The sequence below is a fragment of the Apteryx mantelli genome, chromosome 1 (genome assembly GCF_036417845.1).
Source record: "Apteryx mantelli isolate bAptMan1 chromosome 1, bAptMan1.hap1, whole genome shotgun sequence".
Taxonomy (NCBI): Eukaryota; Metazoa; Chordata; class Aves; order Apterygiformes; family Apterygidae; genus Apteryx; species Apteryx mantelli.
The window spans coordinates 156,337,941-156,365,131 of NC_089978.1; the positions used below are offsets into that span (position 1 = coordinate 156,337,941).

The 27,191-nt window shown below is 38.9% G+C and overlaps 1 protein-coding gene across 1 annotated transcript; it reads right to left on the minus strand.

The window, feature by feature from the left end:
* SLC13A4 (solute carrier family 13 member 4) lies at positions 1 to 27,191 on the minus strand. The gene is made up of 16 exons (XM_067289861.1): positions 27,093 to 27,191; positions 20,870 to 20,998; positions 18,522 to 18,658; positions 17,792 to 17,973; positions 15,966 to 16,020; positions 14,300 to 14,339; positions 13,559 to 13,636; positions 11,835 to 12,025; positions 10,402 to 10,521; positions 7,390 to 7,491; positions 6,353 to 6,454; positions 5,131 to 5,228; positions 3,819 to 3,949; positions 3,270 to 3,431; positions 1,575 to 1,712; positions 1 to 911 (listed from the first exon to the last, which is right to left on the minus strand). The coding sequence occupies exons 1-16, from the start codon at positions 27,189 to 27,191 to the stop codon at positions 774 to 776; spliced, it is 1,902 nt and encodes a 633-aa protein (XP_067145962.1). The 3' UTR covers positions 1 to 773.

Here is a 27,191-nt window from a genome sequence, read left to right on the forward strand (position 1 = left end):
AATACAGAAAGAAGATACTGACCAAAACTTTCTATCTGATTCTGAATCTCTTCTTTCCAAAGCAGAGAATGCAAATACTGCTATATGAGAAACTTGGTACTAGTGCTGTGGAAAAACCCCAATTCTCCTTCCCAGAAAAGTTGTCCTTCCTATCTGTTTGGTGGTGTCTACTGTCCCTTTCAACTGCTATAGCTGGTAGTTGGTAACTCTATTTCTTTACAGGCCATGTGGATTAGTTGAGAAAGTTGGCTTTCCAATATAGTGATGACTCACCTCAGAAAAAGAAGAATCTGCTTTTCTAAGTAGGCTTAGAAAACTGTGGGTTTGGCAATAAGTCACCCTTTATTTACTGCAGGAGTCAGAATGGTAGGAATGCATATCCTTTTACTGAGTATACACACTGGTGTGTGTATACTTGTCTTCTGTCATTGGAGTTTTATATCTCCCATTTTATAAGTCCTACATAATTGTTCTAGAGCTTGAAAAAACTATAGGCTAAGAATCTGGAGGAAAGGTTTTTTTCAGAATTATGGAATGACAGGAAAAGCAGCAATACATCAAGGCTAATCTCTGTTTTAATCTCATGTAGATTTTCAGAACTGAAAAGGTTATGCAGAAGATCCCCCTGTGAATTTTCTTCATGATTTTGCTCTGGATTCAGTCTCCTTATATACACAACTTTTCTCCTTTCTTTCAGATGTGCAATTTAGATTAAATATTTTGTCCCAACTCACTTTGGTCTTGCATGTTTTTTGTTTTTTTTTCATTAAAAATTACATTTGTCTAGTGATGTTACTGACCACTGCCCATTTTGGAAATGTATTCAGCTGGAAGAGTCTAATTCCCCATGTGTTGATTGCCACCATGACAACAGCTAGACCAATCAGATTTACACCCAGGCCAGCTTTCACCTGCAAAAACAAAACACAACAGACCATGACGGATGATGACTTGATCAAGATAGTCAATATGGAAGAAAGAAGGCAGAAGGGTGCATGGTGAAGAAAGGGCATGCACAAGCCCCTTTTGGCTTTTGTAGAATATATTTATATAAAGTATGTTTGTCTATTGATTTCTATGTACAGTGATAAAGTATGTATACTGATTTCTAGAGCCATAAAAAGCCCAATGAATATTATGTATCAGAATGTATATTGTGGGAGACTTCAGGAGTGCTAATCAGAGGTATATGCAGCTCATCAGAAGACTTCTCAGTTTGTCACTTGGACATCTCAATCACACAGTCAGGATGGGGATTTAAGCCACACATAGCAGGGTGACTACATGATTAAGTATGGAGCTCTGTGGCAAATCTCATTTCTTGTAAACTCCCAGCTTCCTCAAGCACTCTACTCTTTAGACCATTATATTCATTTAAAAAAAAAAGAATGAAAAACATGCATATCCTAACATAGATGTTCTTAATCTGACAGCTCCTATAAAATAACAGCAGTGAAGATCAATATGACTTTATACTAACACGAATATCATTATTATTATTGGCTGCTGGATGTGGGGACAAGGTGTTGAGGTTGCATGAAGCATGGGAGGATATACCTGATTTCAAGACTCACCATATCTTTAATCTGGCAGTGCCCATAACTGAAGACAATGGCATTTGGAGGATTACCCACTGGCAACATCACCGCAAAGGAGATACACATGGTGACAGGAATCAGGGTATATAAAGGGTTGATAAGCAGGGTTTCTGACTGGAAGGAGAGAGGGGGGAGAGAAGTTTCACTTAACCATTAAAGGCCAGTGCTTGTAATTAGGATGAAAGGACCCTCTCTGCTTTAAGTGACAATAACAAGATTCTGCAAATCTCAGTTCCCTAGCTTCTAAACCTAAGGGTAGAATCAATTTTTTTCTTGTATTTTAGAGTTGGGTAGTGGCAGGATTTGAAGCTGGTAACACTCCATGGATTTTTGTTGAGCCATTTCACACTGGAGGAGGGTGAAGGTTACTACTGTTAGACCTTCCTTGTTCTTTCTCCTGCTTGTTCTCCATGTCATTGTGTTGTTTCTTCTGGTTCTAATCACTGAGTGCTGCTTCAGTCTTCATCCAAGAGAGATCACAACAGATTGACATGAAGAACTTCTTTCAGCTGCTGAAGATACTGAAACCTTTCTCTAAAGTCCTTCTGAACTGTGATTAGGAAAATTGTTTGTGGTCCAAACTCAGATTGTGAGGAGACAATAATGTCAGAATATTCTTTAGAATAGTCCAAAGAATTGTTCTTCCACTACAGCCTTCAGCGGTGGTTAAACTTTGCATTTTAGTTTGCATTGCTATGAACTAGGTTTATGCTAGAATGAAAGGGAATACTAACTTCATTTCAGAGAGGGAACATCTGTAGGCTCCTTTTACAGTCAAAAAAGAGAGACTGCCTTAAGACAGCAGTTCAGCCACTAAAAGTAGATTACTGCTTTAAATTTCTCTTTAGGAGAGTCTCTTTCTGAGATGAGCAGGGGTGAATTTGAGCCCATAAGCCATTCTAATGTAATTACTTATTTTTATCTGACCGTATCTTCATATTACGCCACAGCTGTTCACTGTAGCATACTTTGGGACAACTCAATACAATTACTTTAATAGGGAAACATGATTCATGACCTGCATTCTTGGTAGGTAAAGTTTCTCATTACATAAAAGAAAAGAAATTAAGACAGGTTTCTGTAACTGCTATTCCAGTATAGAATGTAACTTGTATCTCTTTCCTCTGCCTTTGTCATCAGTCTCCTGATTTTTTCTGTCCCTTACAAGCATCTCTGTTTGCTTTCCATGTTGGATGCCAGCATGCTTACCAGGCCGCCTCTTTGAACACATTTCAGTCTGATATAAAATTCACTCCTACAGCCTTTTCTTACAAGTAGTGAGTACGTGACTACTAACTAATGAAGAACACATTTAAAATAACATTGCAAAGAGCATCCCAACCCTCAAGCTTTGTATGGGTTTCACCAAGTATCTTGCTGCTTTTCTCATTTTCACCTTCCCTCATGTTTAGATTATGCACCCCTTAGGGCAGGAACTATATTTTTACTTTTCCTGAGAGGTGCTGAATACATTTCTTGGTGCTAACATATGCTTTCAGGCCTTTTGGCTGGCAGAATTCATTAATTCTGCTAAACCCAAGACAGCAGAACAATAGCTTGGGAACTGATGCTGGGCTCCATGTTCTCAGAGAGCCAGTACCTAACCTCCTAAAGCATTCCCGCAAGCCTGTCAGGAAACAACAGACTAAAAATGCCATTGTTTTTACTCACCATGCTGCATAAAATAGGCAGAAAGATAGTTATGGTTGCTGGATTACTAACAAACTCTGTTACCAGGGACACCAAAATGCAGGCCAGCAGCGTTATAGCCCAGTAGGGAAGGCTGCTCAAGGACAGCATTTGGCGTCCAATCCATGTGGAGAGGCCAGAGGTCTGGGGAAAGGACAGAAGTGCAAGAATTATTAAATACATTGGATATTTTTAAACCAGATTCTTCTCTCTGGAAGATGATTCTCTTGCAGCAGAGAATCCTACCAGCAAATAAACATCATTTAGGTCAATACTCTTTGCATTCCCTTTTGATGAGTAAACTAGATTTTAGTCCAGTGCCTAATAAACCATTGTCCATAATATAAAAGACACACATTTGGTAATAAATGGCACAAGGAGTTGATAGGCACAGTCAATAGGCAGAAGATCAGAGCTGAATAGGCATGAAGCCTGATCCTTCCTTTTACTTCAGCATGTAAACTAGAGTACTAAAAAGTCCAGGTTTATCTTTTTTTTTTTATAAGGTGGGATAAAAATCTAACTCAGTACCTTGCATCCAGCTGCTAAGGCATAACCACCTCCAACCAACACTACAATCTCCCAGGGCATGGTCTTCTGGAAGTCCTTCCAGGTAATGATCGGATCAACCGTGTTAATGTCTGTTGACCTTTCACCTTCTCCTATATCAAAATAAAACAAGTGTGTAACCAATATCACGCTGGCATTTTTGCAGAGATCTTTGCATGCTTCACACCAATAATAATAATGCAAAATTCCGTAGGACTTATCTTGAGAAATATCTGTGAGATAGATGAGGAAGATGATAGTAGCCTATTTATCTGGTTAGTGCAGCCTCAGGAAGTACAGCATATTGATTCCAAATGCTCTGACTTTCCCTTGGCTGCTCTGTTGATGCAAATAAAGCCCTAAGTTTTATAGTATAGGCATTTGAAGGACTGTCTTCTGTTACATATACTTGTGTCCTAACTATCTGTAGACTAGAAAGATGGAGTTACAATAGGATTATTTTCTCAGATAAAGGTGTTTTCTCTCTCCAGTAACCCATAATACTTGATAAAGCTAATTTATGTTGCCAGGTTTTATCTGAGAGTATTATTTTTAGATACCTGAGTTTTTTGTTGAAGTAAAATTTAGAGTTTTTTTTTTCCCCCTAACTGCTGCATGCATTTCAGTAGAAGAAATAAACGTATCTCTATATATTTGTAATCTCTACATAAGACTTAAGGCAGGAAGCTGTATTTTCATGCATAATTGTTGAAAGCCTAACACAGCAAACTGATTGATACCTCAGAGTGCTACCAAAATGTGAATGTGAAATAGCAGTAATTGGTATTATCAAGAAGACTGTGAGAGCTACATTGGCAAAAATTTGAACTTTTCAGTCTACTGACATCTACTGACCTCTTTTACATCTACTTGATGAGATTACCAATGAGTTCTTCTATACAAGTAATGACTGAAATATTTACTAGAGTTTATCTTCAGTCAATCTTTCAAACCTCTCTGTTACAGTTCTCAATATGGAACTGCTTTTCAGCCTTTCGTAAACCTCTGTCCTAGGTTTTGATAACTCAGTGAACACAGAACAGTGAACAGATAACACAGAAGACATGGTGGCCATAAATGCAAGGTCTGTTTGTAATCTGCTGAATGAGAATACATGAGTTAAGGCACCAAAAAGGAGGTTTGATGTAGGAAGGGATGGCATCAGAGGATAAAGTGGACCTTGACCTTCCACAATAAAAAAATCTGTTCTTGGGCCATTTAACAGAGAGCAGAAAAATATCCTTAAAGGCACTGGAAAATGTGTCATATCTCATTCTTGCCACATCCTCCTCACCTTTTGCCCTTTTTCCAAAACATGGCTTCTTTGCTGGAATCAGGAAAAGGAGAAAACCAAGAAATACAGAGACAGTGGCATCAGTCCGGTAGCCTTTCCTAGGAAAGGAACAGTGGGTTGTCATAAAAACACACTAACAGAGACATTCCCCAACAAAGGACATGGCTCCAAACAAATAGTTACAGGTGAAGTTGTATTTCCACATCTGAAGTCTTAGTAACAGTCCTTGAGAAAGCTATGCCTCCATATCAAGGATTCAAAGTTATTTTTTTTTTCCATTTATTAAACTGTCTCTGTTCAGCAATTATTAGTATTGCAGTAGAAAAAAAGATCCCTTTTGGTTTATGAAACTATTAACTCAGAGATATAGAAAAATATTATGTTTACTAGAAGAAAGAAACAGTAAACACGTTCTGGGGAAAAAACCAAGTAATCCTCTATAAATAAATTAGAAATTGATTCTGAATATTAATTTTAAATAGTTATATTCAAAATTCAGTCTGAAAAAGTACTTTGAGGTGTGCTGAACTCCAAAGAGCATCAGAAAATCCCAATATTAGAAATTATTTTTCTATCTCAATTAGAATGAAAAATTAATATAATTTTTTACAGTAGAAACTGAAAGAAAATTTCACTTCAATTCATTTAACCTTTGATAGGTATTGTTTATTACAGTTACTTTTAATATAAGTTGTTTGAACCTTATTTGAAACAAAAAAGATAAAATTGTATGTCACTTTTCTGTCTAATATTTAATTGAAATGAAAATGTTTCTGATAAAGCTTATCTTCACAAAAATACATTTTCTGTCAAAAATTGTTCCTTCAAGATAACATTTAAAAAAAACTCGCAAGGTTTTAATTTGAATTATAATAGTAATCTGTTCTGAAAAGCATCTTAGTGGCAGCTTCTCTATGAATGCATTAAAATGTTATTTGCTTTTAACTTCAGAATATGATCCTTTCATTTATTACCTTAGACATATGGTTATTTTACCTTCTGTAATTAATTCACTCTGTCTTGCTAAGAAAGAAGAATACAGTTTACTGCTATGTGCACAGATGTAGTTTTAAAAGCAAAATTCCTTAATTTTGAATGAAGATTTTGTTTTTTACCACATCGTTAAAAGTGGCTAATGATATTTGGTAGCCAAAAGTTATTGCAAAAAGTCAGCACACCCAAGATCATATTCCTTTGCTACTGCTTAGGGAACTTCACTTACTTCTCAAAAAAAGATGACCATCCTGGTACAAAGCCAGGCTCACGAGTGAACCAAAGCAAGGTCATCAGAATGAAGAAAAACCCAGTCACGATCTCAGGATAGCTAGAAACAAAATGAAAAAAAGCTAGGAATCAAATCCAAGGTCAATTTGAAAACCCAAGAGCAAATTACAGAAGTAAGGAATTAGAAACTGGTTCCAACAAAAGGGGAAAAAAATCTGTAAGTAAAATAGAAAGGAAGATTAGTTTTAACTAAAGAATTCTACATTTAGGTCCCAGCTGATAACCAGCTAGACCCAGTAAAGAATAAAGATAAATATATCATTATCTGTATTCGCACTTCAATTGTTCATGGCCAATTCCTAAAGAAAGATATTTATATATGCTTTTTATGTATTTGCATCACTATCAGATGGAATACTGTAACAAGGTAAAGTTCATGTTACTGTTGCATTGTAAATATTTTCTATTGCATTTTTTAGAAGCCGGTAGAAAGCATAACAGCAGGTGATGATTAAATCAGCACAAATATTTTGAACTAGTGGAATAAGTACAAGATTAAAGATGGCTTGAGGGCACCGGGTTTTAATATGTGATAGATTTAAATTAAGTTTGGTTTCATAGTTTCATACTTAGAGACAGTGTGAGCAGAGGTCTAGATTCAGAGTTGATCATGCTAAAATTCAGTGAGTTCATCTGTTAAAATTTCAGCTAAACAGCACAAAAATCTTTTGAGAAGGGCTGATGTTATGAGATATCATCCTTTTGTAAAATGAAATTCTTGCAAAATAAGTTTTTCAACAGAGATTGCTTGCTACCACCAGTAAGGATTATCACTAACTGGGAGGACAGGACTTCTCATGATGGGAGATTAGCCTTTGCTAATAGTGAACTTAAGTCCGTCAAAATAAATATGTGACTGAATTGACACAGTGCTGACAGTTTAATCTAAATGAGCCAAAAGCAATGCAGAGGACAAAATGAAACCATGGTTCTACCCGGAGAGGCAAATTCCTGAAGAAGGAAGATCTGTTTTACCTAACATTTCCCAGTTTCTCATATTCTTCCTGAATTCTTCTCTCTGACATTTCTTCCCGTTTGGTCTTCTTCTTCTTGCTCACAGAACACGTCTCTTTAAAACTGAAGTAGATAGCGCAGTGAGATTAGAGAAGGCAGTCAAATGGAAAGAAGATGTTGTAAAAAATAACATCAACACAGCAAAATGAAAATTTCAGTCATCAAGGGCTGTTGGGAGAAGATGTGATTGGGGCAAGAACTGATGGTAATGGGAAGGGAAGTTATTGCATGTGATCTTTGTGCAATCTGGTTTCCAGGACTTGTGCGAAACCCTGCCAGAGGCAGTGTGAAGGCTGTGTGTCCCTGGGGTGCTCTGACTAATACTGACTGGTATCGCGGAGCCGGCCAGAGTTGTGGCTAGATGCCCTTTCCTTAGGCCTCCTCACACTGCCTGTGGAGGCCAAATCTTTCTGGTGCCAGAAATCTTCAAAGGCTATAACTAGTTTGCACCATCCCATGGAAAGACTGTGACACAGGTCATCTATGAATAGATTTTCTTGTGGTGGAGCTGTACGCTTTCCATGCGGAGCAGGGGTATTCAACACAGATGAGGCCCAGTCTGTCTTTTGAGCCCAAGTTTGTCTTGAATATTTGGGATTCACGCTAAGCAGTGGGTGAAAGCTGTCCTGGAAATCCCAGTAACTTTCATGAGTTGGCCGTGGGACTGACAAGGCCTCTTTTATTATTTCTAGCAGTTACTAAATCATACACAGTCAGTGCAGGACTGCACTGTCTCTGCCACAGATGCCAAGGCGATCAGCATAGTGTTTTGTCCTGGTGAAAAACATCTGTACTTCTATCAGGGAAATAGAAGCACAAGCCCCTTTTAGCATTGAATACATTTAAACTTTCTTTACATTTATATGCAAATTACATGAAGACCTCAGTTTATGCAGATTGCCTTCAAAATATAACAAAGCCTGGACATTCCTAATTGAAATGAAGAAACTTGTGAGCTCACTTTAACTTGTTCCTTTTACTCTTTCCAGTAGTGTCATTTAGCTGTGCTTTGAGCCACAGCTCTCCGCTTTTCTGCTTCTGCTATACCATCTGTCACGCAGAAGAGTATGATGTAGGTTGGGAAACCTCTGCAGCTAAGCCATTCTGAAATAGGATGCAGCAGCTGGACTTCAGTGACAAAAGTACATTTGGAGCAGAACGGCCTGTTTTTAAAGTTCCTGCTATTTTAATATCTCATTTGTTAATCCACTAGAGTTCCATGCTATGTCACTGACTAACTGGTGGACTAATATCTCCTTCCCTCTGTCTGGTTCAGGCCAAATTTTCAAAGGGATTCAAGTAGTTAAAGATGCAGATAGACCCTGTCTGATCTACCAAATGTCTTAAGCAGGCTTTTCATTTCCCTTGTAATTGGGCATCTCTGTAACAATGTTGTTTTTATCACACTTAGCATTGCCCTGCATGTCCAAGTATTTAATATCCTTGCAAACCTTCTTATTAGACTCCAGTAAAATCCACCAGCAGTAGCACTGCTGGAAGTGAAGAGCTATGCGTGTTTTTAATGGTCAGTTCTAAAGGGGTGACTCTAGCCTTCGTTCTGCTTTTCTGGAATAAATTATTTGGTAGGCCTGTTCTCCTTCTCCTTTGTTCTAGTCTAGAGCCTGCCCCAAGGCTTTCTAGGCTAAAAAGCAAGTCTGAGATATTGTTCCAGTGGGCCAAGTAACAGCAGAGTGATGACACCATACTTTCTAGGAAAAGAACATGCACCATGAACATTACCAGAATTCAATAAACATTTATACACATTAATTAGGTTGCTGTTTCGACATTTTATCAGTCTTGCTAGGCTTAGGAAGATGTGAAGGCAGAGCATTGTAGTCAAGCTCCTAACATAATATATTCTTTAATGAACTGCAGTGAACAGCAGTCAGAGATTAGAGAGTCTTGGAATCAACCAGCACTTCTCAAGAAGTCGATAATGCTTCAGTCTCTGGTATTCTTTAAAAAAACATTAATCAGCATGAGGTCTCAGATGCAATGTGGAATTTCAAGGATTATAATTTAAAAAAAAAAATGAGGATCATGTTAGAACCTGTTTTTTCTCAAGATTAAAAAAAAGAAAGCTTACTTCTGACTTCTCCTTTAGTTTGGAACTACAAGGCTCAGGGGACAGACTGAGAGAAGGACACAGATATTCACCTCTGAATTACCTCTTCAAATCTAGTCAAGGTCAGCAGCAAGCAGAAATCATTTTCATCTTATACATTGTCTTAGGTGATATAAATTAGTGACGTCAGGTCAACTTACTTTTTAGAGTAAACTAAATCAAATTAAGGCCACTTTAATTCTGAATAAGTGTCTGCACCACCGTTTAATGAAGATTAACTAATCCACTCTAAATGCACACATTTAGTCAATTTTCATTAACTTTGCTGAGTGCCTCTGCAAAGAGAAGACGTGGTATAAATGAACGAGGAGGCAGAGCCTTGTTCTTATTTTCTTCACTTGGTGATACCAAATGGTATTTGTTTCTTAGGCTGTGAGTCCTTTCCACTTTAAAGAAAAATATATATGAAGTCTGTTTACCTTTATTTTTAACTGGTTTTACATTAACTTTGTAGAGGTGGGGAGAGATCTGAGAAGTAACTTGCTCTCTTGCAGTTATTTTTTGATTGATCTTTTCAGTTGCACTTTTCCAAAAAGACTTTTAACAAGATTTTTGGTCCACACAGGGCCACTGTTATATGAGTCAAAAAATCAGTGATGTGTAGTGAGGATTTCTATCAGCAATATCTAGGTACTCCATTCACAAGCAGCAATACTGTATTCTGTTGCCTATACAGTTCTGATAAGGAACAAGATGGTCTCCTGTAATGGTTCTGGCACGGAGAAGAAAGTTACACTTTCGTTTTTGTAATTTGCGACTGGGAGCACCTTTATGAGACATGTTCTAATGGAGCCACACAATGTTCTGCTTTTGTAATCCATACATTTCTAGTAACCTGCACTCACTTGCAACCCAAGAACAGCCAATGCATCCAGAACCAAGTCAGGACCAACATGACGAGGGAGATGGGGAAACTGAATAAAAACCAGGTCCCAAAATTCACCACTTCAGCATTTGGATAGTGACTGTAAAGGAAACAAAAGTTGCATGAGAAATTGGAAGGGTAAAAGGACAGACATGTCCAACATGCATGGACACACACACATATACACACACACACTTACTTATATACATATATAAATTTGTCATGGTACAGTGGAAAGGTTGTATCAGGATGTATTTGTGACCACTGCATTGCATGTGCATAGTGAAGCCCCTTTCCAAAGAATGTCAGTCATCTGACCATGTGTGACCAAGAGATGAGCCATATAGCACTTCACACCTTTAAGATCAGATGGCTGGGGTTGTCTAACCAGCTTAAAAAGCCCTTAGAGTTACCAGAAATTAAATCCTGGCCCACCTGAGATTATCATTAAAACTCATTTTATTGTCAGTAGAGGTAAGAATGATTTCGCCCAGAATCTCTGTATATCTTACCATGCACCTCACAAATAATGACTATAGTCTACTTGGCTCTAACAAAGATGTCTGATGTACATTTCATCAAAGTGTCATAACAGCAAGGTCTTCTTTGGAAATGCTGTGAAATCCAAACCTTTGGGCTAAGAATAGGTTCGAAATTTAGTTTCCTTTGCTATCACCATTTCAGAGAGAGAAAGGCTGGACACCGTGGCAGCAGTGGCTGCAATAGAAGATGAGAATTAGGTCTGAGCTTGGCTTCACATCTGTGCATGAGGAGATATACCACCAGTCCCACCTCTTTGTCTCTTCTGAAGGAGGCAGAATTCCTGTCTTTGAGAGTGCTGGGCACATATGATAAAGAAAATATTTAGCTGGTCACAGAGTTGCTTCCCATCTTTTCTGAAGCAAAGGTGAAAGGCCATGTTTCTAAATTTATTTATTTTTGCATTACTTGTTGAAGCAGCCCAAGTACCACTAATTGTGCCCCAGGTTCATCATCAGAACTGGCTTTCTAAGAATGCCTAGAGCATCCTGAAGTTGATTTTGTGACATTTTTTCTTTCACATGCATTTCCCTTTGTCTTCTTTGTTATGTTTGCATGATTTTAGTTAGTATTTAATTTTCTAGGGTGCCTGTTGCCTCCATGGTAGTCAATTTGCAATATCAAAAGTAGTTGCTGAAGAAACTATAGTGTTATCACATGCCGAGGAATGGGAGCAGGACATGAGCATGTATGAACTGAAGCTCCCAATTTCAGTCATTAGCCCTTAGTAATAACATTAGGTTAGAGAAGGAAGAAAGATTGCCGTCAAACAGACTATCTTACAAAGGTTCCCTAGGGTAATAACCCACTGACAAAGCCACAGAAGTGGTAATGACCCAGTTGCCATCCTCACACATGCACAATATCACTTACTTGTTGAAGTGCTCTAAGAATATGAGGCTAGTAGATGTCCCTATGATGGTTGTCAGTCCTCCAATGGTTGCAGCATAGGAGATGCTCAGTGAGAGGCATTTGCAGACCATATGGTCATGTCTGGATTGATACTGGTATTTAGTGCTCAAGTCCAGTTCTGTGGCCTTAGGAGGCAGAACCAGTATCTGAGCCTGTAAAGAGATACATTCACCAAAGAAAGCAGTAGATTATAACAACAGCCCAGCCCACTCTAATGCCAAGGCACTAGTGGTTCCAGAGAAAAAAAGAGGTTTGCATAAGAGGGAGCAGGGTTTTTTTCTTCATGGGGATTAGCTGGGATCAGAACTAGAAACCTGCTCAGGAGCCTGAAATTGCTTGGTCTGTGGCAGAAATGTAGGACAAACAGTAATCAGACTTCTGATCACAGTTTGGCCCTGCTCCAGTTCTCACTGGAATCTCAGCTGGGTATGACGGCCTTTGAGAGCTGCAGGGTAGGATTCCAGTATTTCAGCAGTAGGAATCTATAATCCTTGAGGCTTATGAGCAGCCACCAAAAAAATGCTTGGTGAGCTTTTTACACTCATACTGGCTAAGAGCCTTTAGTTAGGAATGGAGTGCTAGGAATGGGGAAAGTGCATGATAACAGACTGGGAAATGGGAAGATGGGAGAAAAAGCTGCAAGAAAATGCTGCTCTAAAAGAAGCATCCCTAACAGTGACAGGAAAGGATCCATGTTGGTAAATCAACCTGTTATATTGGAAATAAAGGTACAACATCTCAGGCCAAAATCACATACAACCCAAGGCTGTAATTTAGGATCAGGAAAAAGGCAGCAAGTAAGACAGATTTTTTTCAATTTGTTAATTTGGACTTGGGTTTATGTGGTAAAATCAGTGATGCTGTAGGTCCATCATCCTCATGATGGTATCCCTGCTCAAATCTCCACAGGTTAAAAGTGAAGTGAGCTTATTAGCTGCAAAATAACCACTGAATGTTTATGGGAAATGGGTTGGGCATAAGAGGAAATTAGATATCAGGAGCAGAGCATTAGCCTTTTTTGGATTTATGAACTTAGGTTCTTTTCAACTATGAATGCAAACATGTGTGTTGATTTTAGCCTAGTCTTTCCTGATCATCAGCTTATGCCATTAAGATACTGTGTAACTGTAGTCCAAACAGCAATCTCTCCTTGAACACACTCAAACACAGAAGAAGAAATATTGCAATGGACTGATGTACTGGAGGATTTTGAGGGGTATTGGACAAGACAGGAAGGAGCTGGATACTAACACTGCCAAACCCATTCTTTAGACAGTTGAGGGGTCTATGTCCACTGTTGGTTTAGTTCTGAGTAGGGTGTTGAGCACCAGAGATGATTGTTCATTTTGTGTTGACCTATTTCCTGGAGAAGCTTTGCAGAAACAAGTGGGTAGAATAGTCAAATAGGAGGGTAAACTTATGAATACATAGTTGAATGTGAAGCTAAATGAATATTATACTAGTCATTGGGAAATATCTTACTGAGAGAGGATCCTCTGAAAATACCCTTGATGGGGGAGTCTAAATGGGAACAGGAATTGGCACAGGACCAAGCCTTGACTGTTTTAAGGTGATGGACAATGATTCCATGTACAGCAGCTTACAAGGAAAACATGAAGCTGTGATGAGCAGATGATGTTCACCTCTGTCCTTTCCCTCACCCATCCTGTTTAACATCTTCTTACCTGGGGTAGGTGCTGCCCATTGCTTTTGGACTTCACCATTCCAATAGGGTTGGCTATCATGTGCATGCCATTCATATTCTATAAGGAAGCAAATGCCTTTAGATTAGCCTTTCTTCTGTTCCAAGAGACACTTAGGTTAGAACTGATTGTGCTTTGTAAATCTCATGGGTAGTAGGTTTTCTAAAGATCCATTACAATTTTAGTTGTAAACTTTATTCTGGAAAAACCTAAGATTTAAAAGAATAGGCCTTTTTTATTTTTAAATTATATTAAAATTTAGACTATGGTAAATTTAGGTCTTCTCCCTCTACCGTATAGTAGAATCTAACAGACCCCTTGCTAGAAGCTGTGATTTTTAAGATGTGTAGGTTGTTCTGACTGATGAGCCGCAGCTGCAGAAGCTGGCAATACTTGAGCAGTAAAAGATCATATCTGAACTTGCTAGAAACCCAGAGTCTGTATGCAGTTGTTAGTCTGCTGACTGGATCTCAGGCTTTCCATTAATATATAAAGCAAACTTTACAGAGCCAGTGTTCCCCATCTTGATCTATGAAAGTAGGCTGATAGGATAAACACAAAGTAGGACATTCTGTGATATATACTCTTTGCCAACAATCACTACTTCTTGTTTGAAATAAAGGAACCACAGTATGCGCTGCAGAACTGTGTGGGCTCTTTTGATGGTTCTTGCTTTACAAGACAGTGTAGCTCAGAAGATACAGATATTACCTATGACAATACCTTAGTGTGCATCAAGGAGCTGAAGTCAGTGGTAGTAGCACTAAAAACAAAGAAAGGAAATATACTTTATTAAAGTAAGACTCCCTCCCTTTTCCTCCCTCAAAAGACACACACGACAGGTAGGAAGTGTAACATCTGTGGAAGAACTAGTATCTGTTGAAATAGCAAAGACTACCATTTTTTAGTACCTCTTATGTTGTATCTTGGCTAGATACATAGGAAGAGTCATTATATTCCATAGTTCTAGCTCTAGCTGTGTAGCAATGGGGGTTCTACCTCCTTGAAAGCAAAAATACTCATTCCTGATAGTATACTCCATTCTAAGAATGGACTTCATTCACAATGTACTGAACCACCAGGCAATGCAGCACTACTGCTGTCTTGTTCTACTCTCATTCTTCCTCCAACAGCCTCTTCAATGTTGTTTTTGAGTACCTTCCTGTACCGCATCAAAGCTTCCACTAAAATCTGTCCTATGAGGCTTGTGGACCATGCAAACAATTCGTTGAACTTTTACTTTGACATTGAAATCATATTTAATTACAGAAAACAGAATTAGCTATTTTTTTTCACCAAATTTCAAGCCCTCTTTCAAACAATACTATTTTAATAATAGTTCTGTTATGAAATATCCCTTACATACTTTTCAGTAGGGCTTAAATGGATTAATGGCAAAATGCCTGACTGAGAGTTTGATTCTATAATGCACAGAAAATATGTCTGGTATAAAAAGAGGTAACAACAGAGGGACTACAGGAGAACCCGTTAGTCTCCAGATAATAAGAAAACTATTCAGGGCTTCCAAGTTAACCTAAAACCATCAAGACATGCTGTTAGGATGAAAAGGCTTATTTTTAAGCAAATTTTGAAATATGTAATCTGAACTTGCTTCTCTTATTTTGAGCATTTGTGAATAAAATAGAAGGCACTCAAGGAAGGACTGCAATTTATTCTCACTCCTTGTAGCAATGTACTCCCTAGAAATTGTCCTACAGCATAGTCTGGGGACAATAGCTTTGTACATTCTCCCATGTATCCTGAAATGCTAGTTAATTTTCTAAATTAATTACTCATTTCTTTGATCACCCCTTTTCTCCCCCACTGGATTTTACCCAAAATAGAGACCCAGTTAAAACTGTTAGTGTTTCAAACTTCTAGAGAACTTTGGATTTATTAAAAGAAATATTTTATAGTTTTTCCCTCTGCTTTGACATCTGTCTCTTGAATGTTCTTGGCAGTTGAAACTTTCCTATGGAATCCTCTATAAGTGTCTTCCCCGAGATGTGTCCCATGGGCACTCCACACTGTGTTTGAATCCTCTTCCTCACTGTTTCTTCAGGGAACAGAAATAAAAATCTTCTGACAGGACTCTCTCATACAGCACAAACACAGACTTTAAAAAAATGTCACTCAAAACCTGAGAAACATTTCCCTTCCCTCCAAAATGACGATATTGTTAAAAAATAAATGAATATCAGTGAGCTTGAGTGAGATCCAAACCATTACATTAATCCCATTTGTCATACAAGCCTTTGTTGTCAATCACATCTAAAACATTAATTTGTACACTTCTGTTTGCCCTTCCTGGCTCTAGTCTTGTGTCCATCTCATTGCAACCTGTGTAGGGCTCAAAACTCCAGTCGTGATGTACAGGATTCATTCTTACTCCTCATTGATGAAGATAAGCTCCAGTGAAGCTTGGCCATGCTTTTCGCTGAGACCTGCAATGAGAGAAGAGAAGCAGCTCTTGAGGTCACAGCTGAGCTGAGTCCCTGGGCTTCAGTCCAGAGGCACAGCATTGAACATAGAGAAGTTGCTGCAAACAAATCTAGGAAAAACCTTCTCAGATACTCTTGTGACTTCATGCAGCATTTTATTGTGCTGTATTGTCCTGTTCACATTCTTCTGGCAATTAAAAGACTATCATGCCTATGTGATCTGAAGCTTAGATGCCAGAAGTTAAGCAAGGTCAAATAACATCATTGCTCATCCTGGAAAAAAAAAGAAAAAAAAACAGAAAAAGAAAGAGATTTTTCCCTCTAAAATCTATCCTTTCTGGGAAGGAATCACAGAATCACAGAATGGTTGAGGTTGGAAGGGACCTCTGGAGATCATCTAGTCCAACCCCCCCTGCTCAAGCAGGGTCACCTAGAGCACATTGCACAGGATTGCGTCCAGGTGGGTTTTGAACATCTCCAGAGAAGGAGACTCCACTACCTCTCGGGGCAACCTGTCCCAGTGCTCTGTCACCCTCACAGTGAAGAAGTTTTTCCTCATGTTCAGATGGAAGCGTCTGTGTTTCAGTTTGTGCCCGTTGCCTTGCGTCCTGTTGCTGGGCACCATTGAAAAGAATCTGGCCCCACCCTCTTGACACCCTCCCTTCAGATACTTGAACACGTTGATAAGATCTCCTCTCAGCCTTCTCTTCTCCAAGCTAAACAGGCCCAGCTCTCTCAGCCTTTCCTCATAAGAGAGATGTTCCAGTCCCCTAATCATCTTTGTGGCCCTTCGCTGGACTTGCTCCAGTAGTGCCACATCCCTCTTGTACTGGGGAGCCCAGAACTGGACGCAGTACTCCAGATGTGGCCTCAGCAGGGCTGAGTAGAGGGGGAGGATCACCTCCCTCGACCTACTGGCAACACTCTTCCTGATGCACCCCAGGATACCATTGGCCTTCTTGGCCACAAGGGCACGTTGCTGCCTCATGCTTAACTTGCTGCCCACCAGGACTCCCAGGTCCTTCTCCGCAGAGCTGCTTTCCAGCAGGTCAACCCCCAACCTGTACTGGTGCATGGGGTTATTCCTTCCTAGGTGCAGGACCCTGCACTTGCCTGTGTTGAACTTCATGAGGTTCCCCTCCGCCCACCTCTCCAGCTTGTCCAGGTCTCTCTGAATGGCAGCACAGCCTTCTGGTGTATCAGGCACTCCTCCCAGTTTTGTATCATCAGCAAACTTGCTGAGGGTGCGGTCTGTAAAACTCTCTGTTTTGAATGAACAAAATAAACCCTAGACACCTTATCTGTCCCAGAGAGAATTTTTTGGCACCTTCTCTGAACTGGGCAGCCCAGAAGGGCAGGAACGTGTTGGATTGTAACAGAACACATGATGACCCTGGCAGCTCTAGGATCCAGAGCAGCCTGGTCTCTGTTACATTTCTTTCTCTTTCTTCCCAGAGATTTCCCAGTGCTTCTTCAGTCTCCAGACCAAACCCCCTCCTTCTGACCCATAGAAATTCTACAACATAAGAAATTATGACACGTGAACTCCAGTATACATGTCCTAATTCAATCTAAATAGTCTCCCAACTCCACTTCTCTAATCATATCTTAAAACTATGAAAGAAATCACCATGCAAAAAGAAACAGCACAAGCCAGCATCTTTTGCTGTACAAACCAGGCAGCTCTGACCTCAGTAGAATTTCAGTAATATACGTCAACAATTCTGGTCATTGATTAATGAAGGAGAAAAGAATGGGTAATATTGGGAAATACCTATTGGCTTGTTTTCTTCAATAATGTTGCTGCCTGCAGTACTGATGACCTCATGCTCCTCCTCAGCATTCACTAGCTCCTGGAGCACTGCCTCCACGATTGGCATCACCATGGCTGTGGTGGATGTGTTGGAAAGCCACATGGATAGCACCGTGGTGCAACACATAAAGCAAAGAAGCAACCTGCAGTACAACAGAATGAAACTTTCTTGAGGCACTTTCATAAATTTTATGATGCCCCCTTGCACAACATTTCCATTAGTCAACTAATAATTACATTGGAGCTTTTTTGCCAAAATACTGTGCTGTGTACAGATAAAATGCTGCCTGTGCTGAGAACCAGTACAAGACAATTCATCATTGGAAACCCATTGCTCCCCCCCTTGGAAATCACTGTGTGAGGTGAGAAGTAGTGATTTTCAGGACATTCAGGGTTACTATAAGAATACTTTTGGGTTTGTTAAACAACAGGGAATGAGGGAGCAGAGACTAGGAATAAGAGAATCAGCAGAAAACTGAAAATAATGGGACAAAAAGAATATGAGTTAGAGGTGGCAGAAAGAGGATGAGAAAATATGTAAGCTTTCAAACTCTGAAAGCAGTGATGAGTCAAAACAATTGCCCCAAAACACAGCCAGCTTCTCCTTGTGGAGGGGGGAGTTTGAGTTATTGTTTGCTCTTTTAAGCTGCTGCTGTCAATCGCAAACTACCCTGAAGTCAAAGACACTCACATGCCTGGCTTTGCTCCAGCCATCATAACCATGCGTAGGGCTATTCGCTTGTGGAGATTCCATTTTTCTACAGAAGCTGCCACACAAATCACACCCATGAGGAGCAAAGTTGTGTTCTTGAAATATTCGGCAGCCACCTGCATTAAGGGCAAGTGGGAAACAATCAATTAAACAGCAGTAATTACCCTACACAGAGGGTATTGAACAGAATTTTGCTGTATGAGTAGAAATCTGGTGTTGTGGACTTTTTTCTCCCTACAGAAAGAATAACAGGGAGCTGGAGAAACTGAAGAATTCATTAGTCAAAATGCTCTCTTTAATCTATTTAATTTTGTGTTTACAAATAACAGTGCTTTTTACCCACTTGTTAGTGGGTTTCTCAGCTTTGAAGAGATTGAGAGAGCTCTTATTTCTTTGAGCAGGATGTTCATTGCATGGAGTTAATCATATCCAGCTAGGCCCAAACTCTAACAGTCACAGAGAAACTGCACTGAGGGCAGCTAATGATGTGCTTTTTCATTCTGGAAATGTCATTGCCTATCTTGTTTATATGTCTTATGTCTTGCTTAACTGTGGGGCAAATTGTGGCTACTCTAGAACTTACAGTTTCAAAAAAAAAAACACCTTTGGGACATGTTCACTAAACCCAATAATGAAAGGTTGGGATATTGCTGTGATGACCCACAAACCATGTGCCAGAACTTTTCACAGTGGAAATCTATTTGCATTATGCTAGGCAAATAGGGCAAAGTTTCAGAGAAGAAAAGGGATGAGAAGAAATCAGCAACTGACTTGGGGAAAAAATTCAGAGACCGTGCATGGTCCTCCAAGGCAGCGTTCTTGAACATGAAACTTGCTAAGACATCAGCAGATGTTCTGTGAAGGGACTACAAAAGTAACAAATGAAACATGAAAACATACATACACACACACACACATGTGCACACTTTCATGTGAAAGCAAACTAAATGGGAGAAAATAAAAGTAATAAATGAACATTCAGAGTCTAGCTGAATTTTGTATTTGGTTCTAATGAAATCCTTCACAAGCTGCTTCTGGCATATTTTTCCAAGAACATTGGTTCTTCAGATTAAAACTATTCTTCTGACTAAATGTGGGCTCCATCAAATAAACACAATTAAAATCAGTAGGAGTAGAATTTCTTCCATTGTCCTTAGTCATTCTGCAATGCCTCCATAAAAGTGCAAGAATGACGCTAATGGTGTTTTGTGAATGCTGCAGTAAGTGTTAAGCATTTATTTATATTTAAGAAAATCCCATGGTGACCTAAATAGACTTGGCTGTCATGGCTGTGTGCCAGAACTTTTAAATATCAGTTTTCTGGCTTTCTTCCACTAGTGTCTGTTTTATTAACTTTCTTTATTTTCCTGCTGCCTTATTATAAAAAAAATCTTGAACTGAATGAAAGGAATCTTTTGAGCCAGCAGCACAAAGAATCTGTTGTTTCCCTTTATCCCCTTCACAGTCATTTTGGAGAAACAGGTGAATACAAATGTTCTTATAAACACTCACGTACACACACACAGAGCATGCAGACTCATGTACTCAAGCCCCTCTAAGTTATGTCTGGCTTAAACTGCAAGGCAAGAACCCTGGATTTCTATGGCACTCCAGAGCAGCAGACTGGAAATACTACAGCATCATCAGACTTGCTTGTTTTAAAATATAAATTTTTATTTCTGTTCCTAAAGCAAATAATACATTGTCTGCAGCAGTTCCACTGTCATTTAATTTGATATTACATTGAATTTCTGTCAGGATGCCCCTAAATTTTGCATCTTCAACATACTGCAGAGTTTTGTAATGAAAATGTCTAAGTACTTTACCTTTATGTTAAGGGAAAAAAAATCCTGAAAATATTTTAACTGTGTTGTTATGGAAATGTACCTAGTTATATTACATAGTAGTTACACCATTGGGAGGAATAAGACAGGCCATAAAACTCTTGGTTCATGCTTGACTCCATTCATTTATGGACATGCCCTGAGCTAGATTGTGTTAGAAATACAACAACTTTATGGTTTCTATATATTATACTGTGTTCTTATCTGCATTTCCAGTCCCTATAAAATAAGTGTGACACTCCCCTCCCAAAAAAGAGGAAAAAAACAGGAAAAAAATCTGTGGACAGAATCAAAGGAACTTCTCCACATATTATGAAAGAAAAAGACATTCAACAAAAACTGAAGCTAGCAAATCCAGAACTTATCTGTACAATTACTCCTTTCACCTTAGAACTTACAGCTACAAGGCAGTGCCAAGGTTAAGGTGTGGAAAAAGGATTAGACTTTCACCTGGGTAATAAAATTATTAGACATTCATCTAACCTCACTGGACTTCATGACTCCAAAAAGTGGGTATAGGAAAGCAGGAACTAAGGCTGCTGCACCAAGAGGTACTGCTTCAGATACCCAGTACACAGCCGTCACAATCAGCACGTAGGCACATGAGGCTTCCTGTAGGGAGAAATCATTGTGGTTACATATTATTACCATAAACCTGTTGTGGAAGATTTTGTAAATCCATTCACAGAACTGATCCAGCTAAGAACCAAAAGTGCTTGACAAGGACCAGGTAAGGACCTCCTGAAGTGCATTTATCTGGACCTGAAATCTAGGCTACCATCCTGAAGGCCAGTTACAGAAGATGATGTTAATGAAAGGTTTTGCACATGAGCTAGGGAAAAACATTGGATAAACTTATTTATAAGGAAAATAATGGTTCCAAGTGCATTGTCCAATTTGTTTGATTTCCATAATCTAATATTTACCAAACATTCAACTGTGATTCCTTGGATTGAGCCTATGGAGCTGTTATTTCTACACAGCTTTCTCTCCAATACTGGACAAGCCCAAGAACATGGAATTTTCAGGATCAGATAGGAACATTGTCAGTCACCATAGCATGTCTAAAGTTGTATGGTGGCTGCTTTGAGAAATAATCTGAAAGGCTGCTCTTTTTAGATAGTGTACAAATCTAAATTGTTTGTTAGTAGGTTTTATTTGCTCAATTAATTTCTGAAGACATTAGGAGAAGTTCAGGGACCCAAAGGGCTTAGAGGCCACGGGCTAAAAACCACCAAGCTAATCAAACAAATTTGCTGCTGTCCAAGGTCCTGGGACAGAAAGCCTTGACAACACCATTCTGAGCATTCATAGTGGACCAGTTTGTGAAAGAGGTGGTATCTGCTTCATATGTTATAGGAAAAAACAGCTAGCCCACTAAAGTCTTCTGGCTCATTTTTCAGATAGATATGTCTTTATTTATGGCATTCGCTAGAGCTCTCCTTAGGCTCAGTCTGTTATGCTTAGAATTCTAGGAACATTTCCTCTATCCAGTGGAGTAAATTGGCAGGTCTATGGAAGCTAATAGATCTACACTGATTTACACCAGCTAAAAATCTATCCATTCTTCATTAATCAGTGGATGTTTCATATGAACATAGCAAGCCTATGGATTCTCAACTCACAATGGCTATTGTTTAGAAAATTTACTATTCATAGATGACTATTTGAATTGTGGTCAAATATAATTTCATTATGTTTGTTTCTTGATTGGATGACTTCCAAATCAAGCAGCTTTCAAGACATCACATGAGCAATTACAACAGATCCTTGTGCAAATCAGTGAGCCTGTGTGACTCTCCATTTGTTTGGAATCAGCTTTGTAAACAAGGTGGCAAAGTCTAAACTAAGACTATACAGTGGTCTGAATTCATTGGAATGAATCAGTAGCTTTTATCTAAACCAATGTTTATAAATGTTATGTTATGTTATGTAATGAAGGGCTGTGTTCTGTTCCTGTTTCTTAGTACAGTTCATAGTAATAACAGCCAGAGCACAGCCCAGAGAAAAGGTTAAGACAGATTTCTATGTGTCATTTCCTCTATTTGCTTGAAAATTATAGCCAGGCTTATTCAGAAACCTGGGTTTAGATTAGCTGCCAGGTCCTCGTCTGACCCCTGTTTTGGAAACATGTAACATTAAACACTTCTGATTCAAGTAACTAGGCCCACAAAAATAAGTGAAACAGGGATATCAGGAAAAATAACTTTCTTGCATCAGATAAACTCTAATGACTTTAGAGACTGTAAAGAGTCTCTGAAGTGCTATTGGACAAGTAGACAAACTAAGCTGTGGATTGTTCCCTCATAACTGGAAAAGCACATTTGAAATTCCAGACCACACAGAAACACGTGCATATTTGTTTCTCCTCCTTAACATTTAGGGAAGAGCTGTTTATGTTTTAAGCTCCCTGGTACGTGTTTCACTAGTCCTCTGTGATTGGGTCCTTTAGCAAAATACACTAAAAGAGTGTATTGCAGTTGGAGCTTCATTGTTACCAAGAAAAAACAGCAGGACAAGCTAGAAAAGACTAGGTTAGAATGGATAAGACCAAAGTTTTGGGTTTTCTTTTTTGGATTAGTGGATTATGGAGCAAGCATTTTACGAAATGGAATTTCTGTACTGTTTGAAACTCCAAGAACTGGTGTTAAGTTGATAGCAGCTTCAGGTGACCACTCAATAAAAACAGACAAATGATTTTGACTTAAAAATGGAAATCATTTAAAAAGATTAGAGATTGTTTTATAATCTGCAATAGGAAAACACAATTATTTTAGGTGAGGATCACAAGCCTTACTGGCTCAAAAACATTAGCCAACTCACTGCTTAGTAACCTTTAACTGCATTAGATTTCATGTTTAATATTCCATAGAGAGCAGAATTAGGGTCATTTTTGTGATTATATAACACATTTTTTATTGGTTAACTCATCAGCTCCTGCTAACAAACTTCAGTGTTTGTATGGACTCTGTATGACATCCAGGATGTGTCTAAAGAGAAAAAATGCTTTTAATGAAAACAATGATTTTCGTTTTAAAGGAGTACAGATGTACCCAAGAGAAACAATTTTCCAAAACGCATAAAATTAATTTCATCCTAGCCTAATCCCAAACTATTTTTTCTTCCATTCAGTAATTCTCTGTAATGTCTTTGAACTCTCTGTTGCCCTCTATGTGTAGTGATAAAGTAGAGTAACAGTGGTAATGGGATAGGACAAAGAAAAAGTTGTATCTCTATCAAAACCTGGCTGGAATGGGCACTGAGTCTTTGTGTATCCTATACACTGGTCTGTGATCAATTTACAACCAAAACTAAAAGAAAATACATTTTTAAATGGCATAAAACTGGATAGCAAATATTAGGGAAGCAAAGTTTGATAATCTCTGCTAAAAGCTAAATCAGCTTCTCTAGCAATTTTCACTATTTATTCTCCGAGTTCTTTAAACCAGTTTGCTTCCAGGAGAAACCATACTAATCTCTTCTATTCCATTGAACTGAATTTATATATTTAATTAATGGTTACCAGATCTACTAAGTACTGGACAGTAGTATTGACTGTATAATATTAACTGTTTTCACCCTTCTCCCTTCTTGTTGTGCAGTTGAAAATGACTGTTAACCCAACCTAAGGCCTGAAGCAGGGAATAGGAAAACACAGTGCAGTGAGCTGGGATGGGATGGCTGGAGGACCTACAACCTATCTTCAGTCAGTCACTTAGGGGAAAAGAAAAGAGGAGCTGAAAGTAAGCCATGGCTAAAATATTCCATAGTAAAGATCATGCATATAACTTTTGTCACTAAAACACCTGAGGATCTCAGGGTGGTTAAAAAGAAGAATAAACTCTGGGTTGAAGATTTGCCCAGTTATAGATGTGCTTTGCATATCTTGCATGCAGGTATGTGGTTAATCAGTGCAAAGAATCAAGCAGACTTCAGACTACCATCTCTGAACGGATGGGATCACACTGTGATTCCCTCCCTTCAGCTTGTGTGAATTAAAACTAGGGTGAATTAAAGCATGCCATCCATGGCTGTTTAGAGCATGTTTTGTGCCTTAGAGTTCATCCCGCTGACATTGCATTTCGAGGTGTCAGCATCACCTGATGCTGCATGTCTGCCACCTTTCAATATCTCCTGCTGGCTCTTGAGGAGCCATCCATGTGCCTTCAGATGGGCTCAGGTTGGCCACAGGATCAGCTGTCTCAAGAGATTGCCCATAGCTCACTCAATTTTCATGTCACGCTTTATGATATCACAGGTGGCTTTATGAAGAGGGAGGATAAAGATGAAAAATGAGGTAGAAATGCTCCCTCATCACTGCTAACAATGAGGAAATAAGGACAGAATAAAAAAGACCCAGAATTTGGAAAGCATGCCTTCTTTTTTCCTCTATGTGCCAAAGATTGAAAGGTGCTTATGGGTGTCCCAAACCTTCTGTACAAGCCTCAGTTCAGGTACAAACTTTAGAAAGGGAAGAAGAAAGCAAGCGAAGCTCTCAGGTTTATTTTTTACCTGACCATTTCTTGTCATAAAATATTAGAAAGGAAGCTGTGGACTTTATCCCTATAAGGCTTATCCACAAGCAGTACTGAGTCCTCATGCTCCCTTTGATGGCTCTTGCCACTACATATGTCATGGTCCTTTGTCATTTCCAGAGTTGTGCTGACATCATCAAAGAAGCTGCAAGCTTGTTTCCTGCAGAAATGCACATATTAACCACCTGGTAATTCTGATCTCTAAAAGACAGGAAACTAATATAATTGTCTGATAAATGAAAATTTAAGTAAGTCAGCAGCTGAGGAATTTAATCTTCAGGTTTAAGTAGTAATCATAGTCAATGGGTTGTAACAAAGTAAATACTACACCAGAACACTTGAATAGTGTCCTGTCAACTGAGTTTATTAGGTTTAGATATTTTCTTAATGGCATTATTAGTACTTGTCCTTCTTTGTAAGACTCTGGGTCAGGTTCATGGTTATTTTTTACCATCTGTGATGATTCACACATATGCAAAGTGGATATAAAATATCATCTGATAACTTTTTATATCACTTTGCAGAAGAGCAACATGAAGTACAGAGTGATAATGCAGAGGAAACTATACTGTATAACAGCAGTTCTTGCAGCAATACTGTCACTGAACTTCTGTTTCGAAATATGTATGATGATATTACAGTTCCCCTGGTTATTAAAGGGTTTCCTTATTGCATCGTGTTCCTCTGAATCCAGTAGGGAGCCAACATGAGTAACATATTTTAGTACAGTAAGTCTCATGCTGTCTAATGGAGAATCTCAAGGAATATAGAGCATGCTATAGTTACAGTGCTCTATGGACACATCAGAGAGAATCTATTCTTATGTCACCGTTCCAGTGAGATGGGGGGATGAAAGATTTTTTTAAAACAAGCTTCTATAAATAGGTGGGCCTTGCTGTTCTCTGGAGAGAAGTGTGACCCTCTGCAAGAACTGGCAGAATGGAAGTCAGAGATTCAGGCAAGACTGCTAAAGGAGCCTCAGGTCATGTTGTTACAGTCATTCAAACCCTCTCAATGCAGAAAAAATGGAAAACCACTGTAACAGCATAGCCAAGAGATATGCATTGAGGTTCAGAGTAGGAAAACTCACTCTGAAGTGGAACATACAATTCATTAGTGTTGGAACAGTTCCTTTCGGTGAATCTTGTTTCTCTTTCCAAACAAAACCCTACAGTTTTGTTTTTGAAAAGTGCTATACAATTTCTAATCCTTTGCACTTCTATTTGATAAAGCAGTAGTATTCATAAATCCTCTGGTACCGGAAGGAAGAATTAATCTTTAGCAGGGTACAGAAAGGAATGGAAATCACTGCACCATTTGGTCAGATTTATGGCTAGCTCTATAGAATCCACAGCTGCTGAATTTTTAATACCTTGCAAATGCTGACAAATTAAACCTCACCATCTCTATGAGGTAGAAAAACACTGTTATCTTATGCTTTGCAACTGCAAAAACAGGCATAAAGAAGGGTTAAGAACACTCAGAAGCTCCTAAACAGTGTCAGGAATACAACCATGTTCACTCCTATTTCCTGGTCTGCATGTTAAGCACAGACTATTTCCCACTTTGTATTGTTATGTATGTCTCTGAGCCATTGTCTGCTAGCCACTGCCAGAGCTGCAATGTTGCAGAGGTGTCTACATCTGATTTAGGCTAGTGGAGTCTGTGTATGGTCCTACGTTCCTCTTACAGAGACCTAGCTCCCTGCTGCGCTTTCTTGAATTGCTGTCCTTTAAACCCATCCTAAATTGAAAATACCTCCACACAGGCTTACAAAAAAGACCCCAAGAACACTTAAAGTATTCCTTTTAAATACTTTTTCTGAAAGAAAATTTTATTTGGCATGTTTGTTCTGTTCCCCCCCTCACACAAACACACTACTGCAAAGAAAGAATAGAAACAATATCTTTGCCTTAAAATAGTGCTTTACTAGCTTTACCCATGGTTCTTCAACTTTGCTTCTGCCATGACTCAAGATAGCTCTGGTGATAACAGTTATGAATTCTCTATGACTTGTATTTCATAGTTCTTCAGATTTGAGTTCTTGTTACTTCTAAGAGCAATGTTTACTTAGGTCCTCACCTTTCTTTTTACCCACTCCAGACTTATGCAGCATGACTACCTGCTGCACTCAGAGGCTTTGTTAAGAAAGAAAATGAAAAGGTACTTACACTGCTGGGGTATAAGAGTGGCAAAGGAAGCAGTAGAAGTGGAATGAGAACAACCATCAAGAGATTTCTGCATCTGAGAATTTCCTTCACCATTGCCAT

Coding starts and splice junctions, on each gene's coding strand:
- SLC13A4 (XM_067289861.1), bottom strand. CDS start 27,191: ATGGCAATGGTGAAGGAAATTCTCAGATGCAGAAATCTCTTGATGGTT. Junction 14,340..15,965: donor CTTATCTTCATCAATGAGGA/GTAAGAATGAAT, acceptor CTTTGTTTTTAG/TGCTACTACCACTGACTTCA. Junction 3,950..5,130: donor TTTTGGAAAAAGGGCAAAAG/GTGAGGAGGATG, acceptor ATTTTGATATAG/GAGAAGGTGAAAGGTCAACA.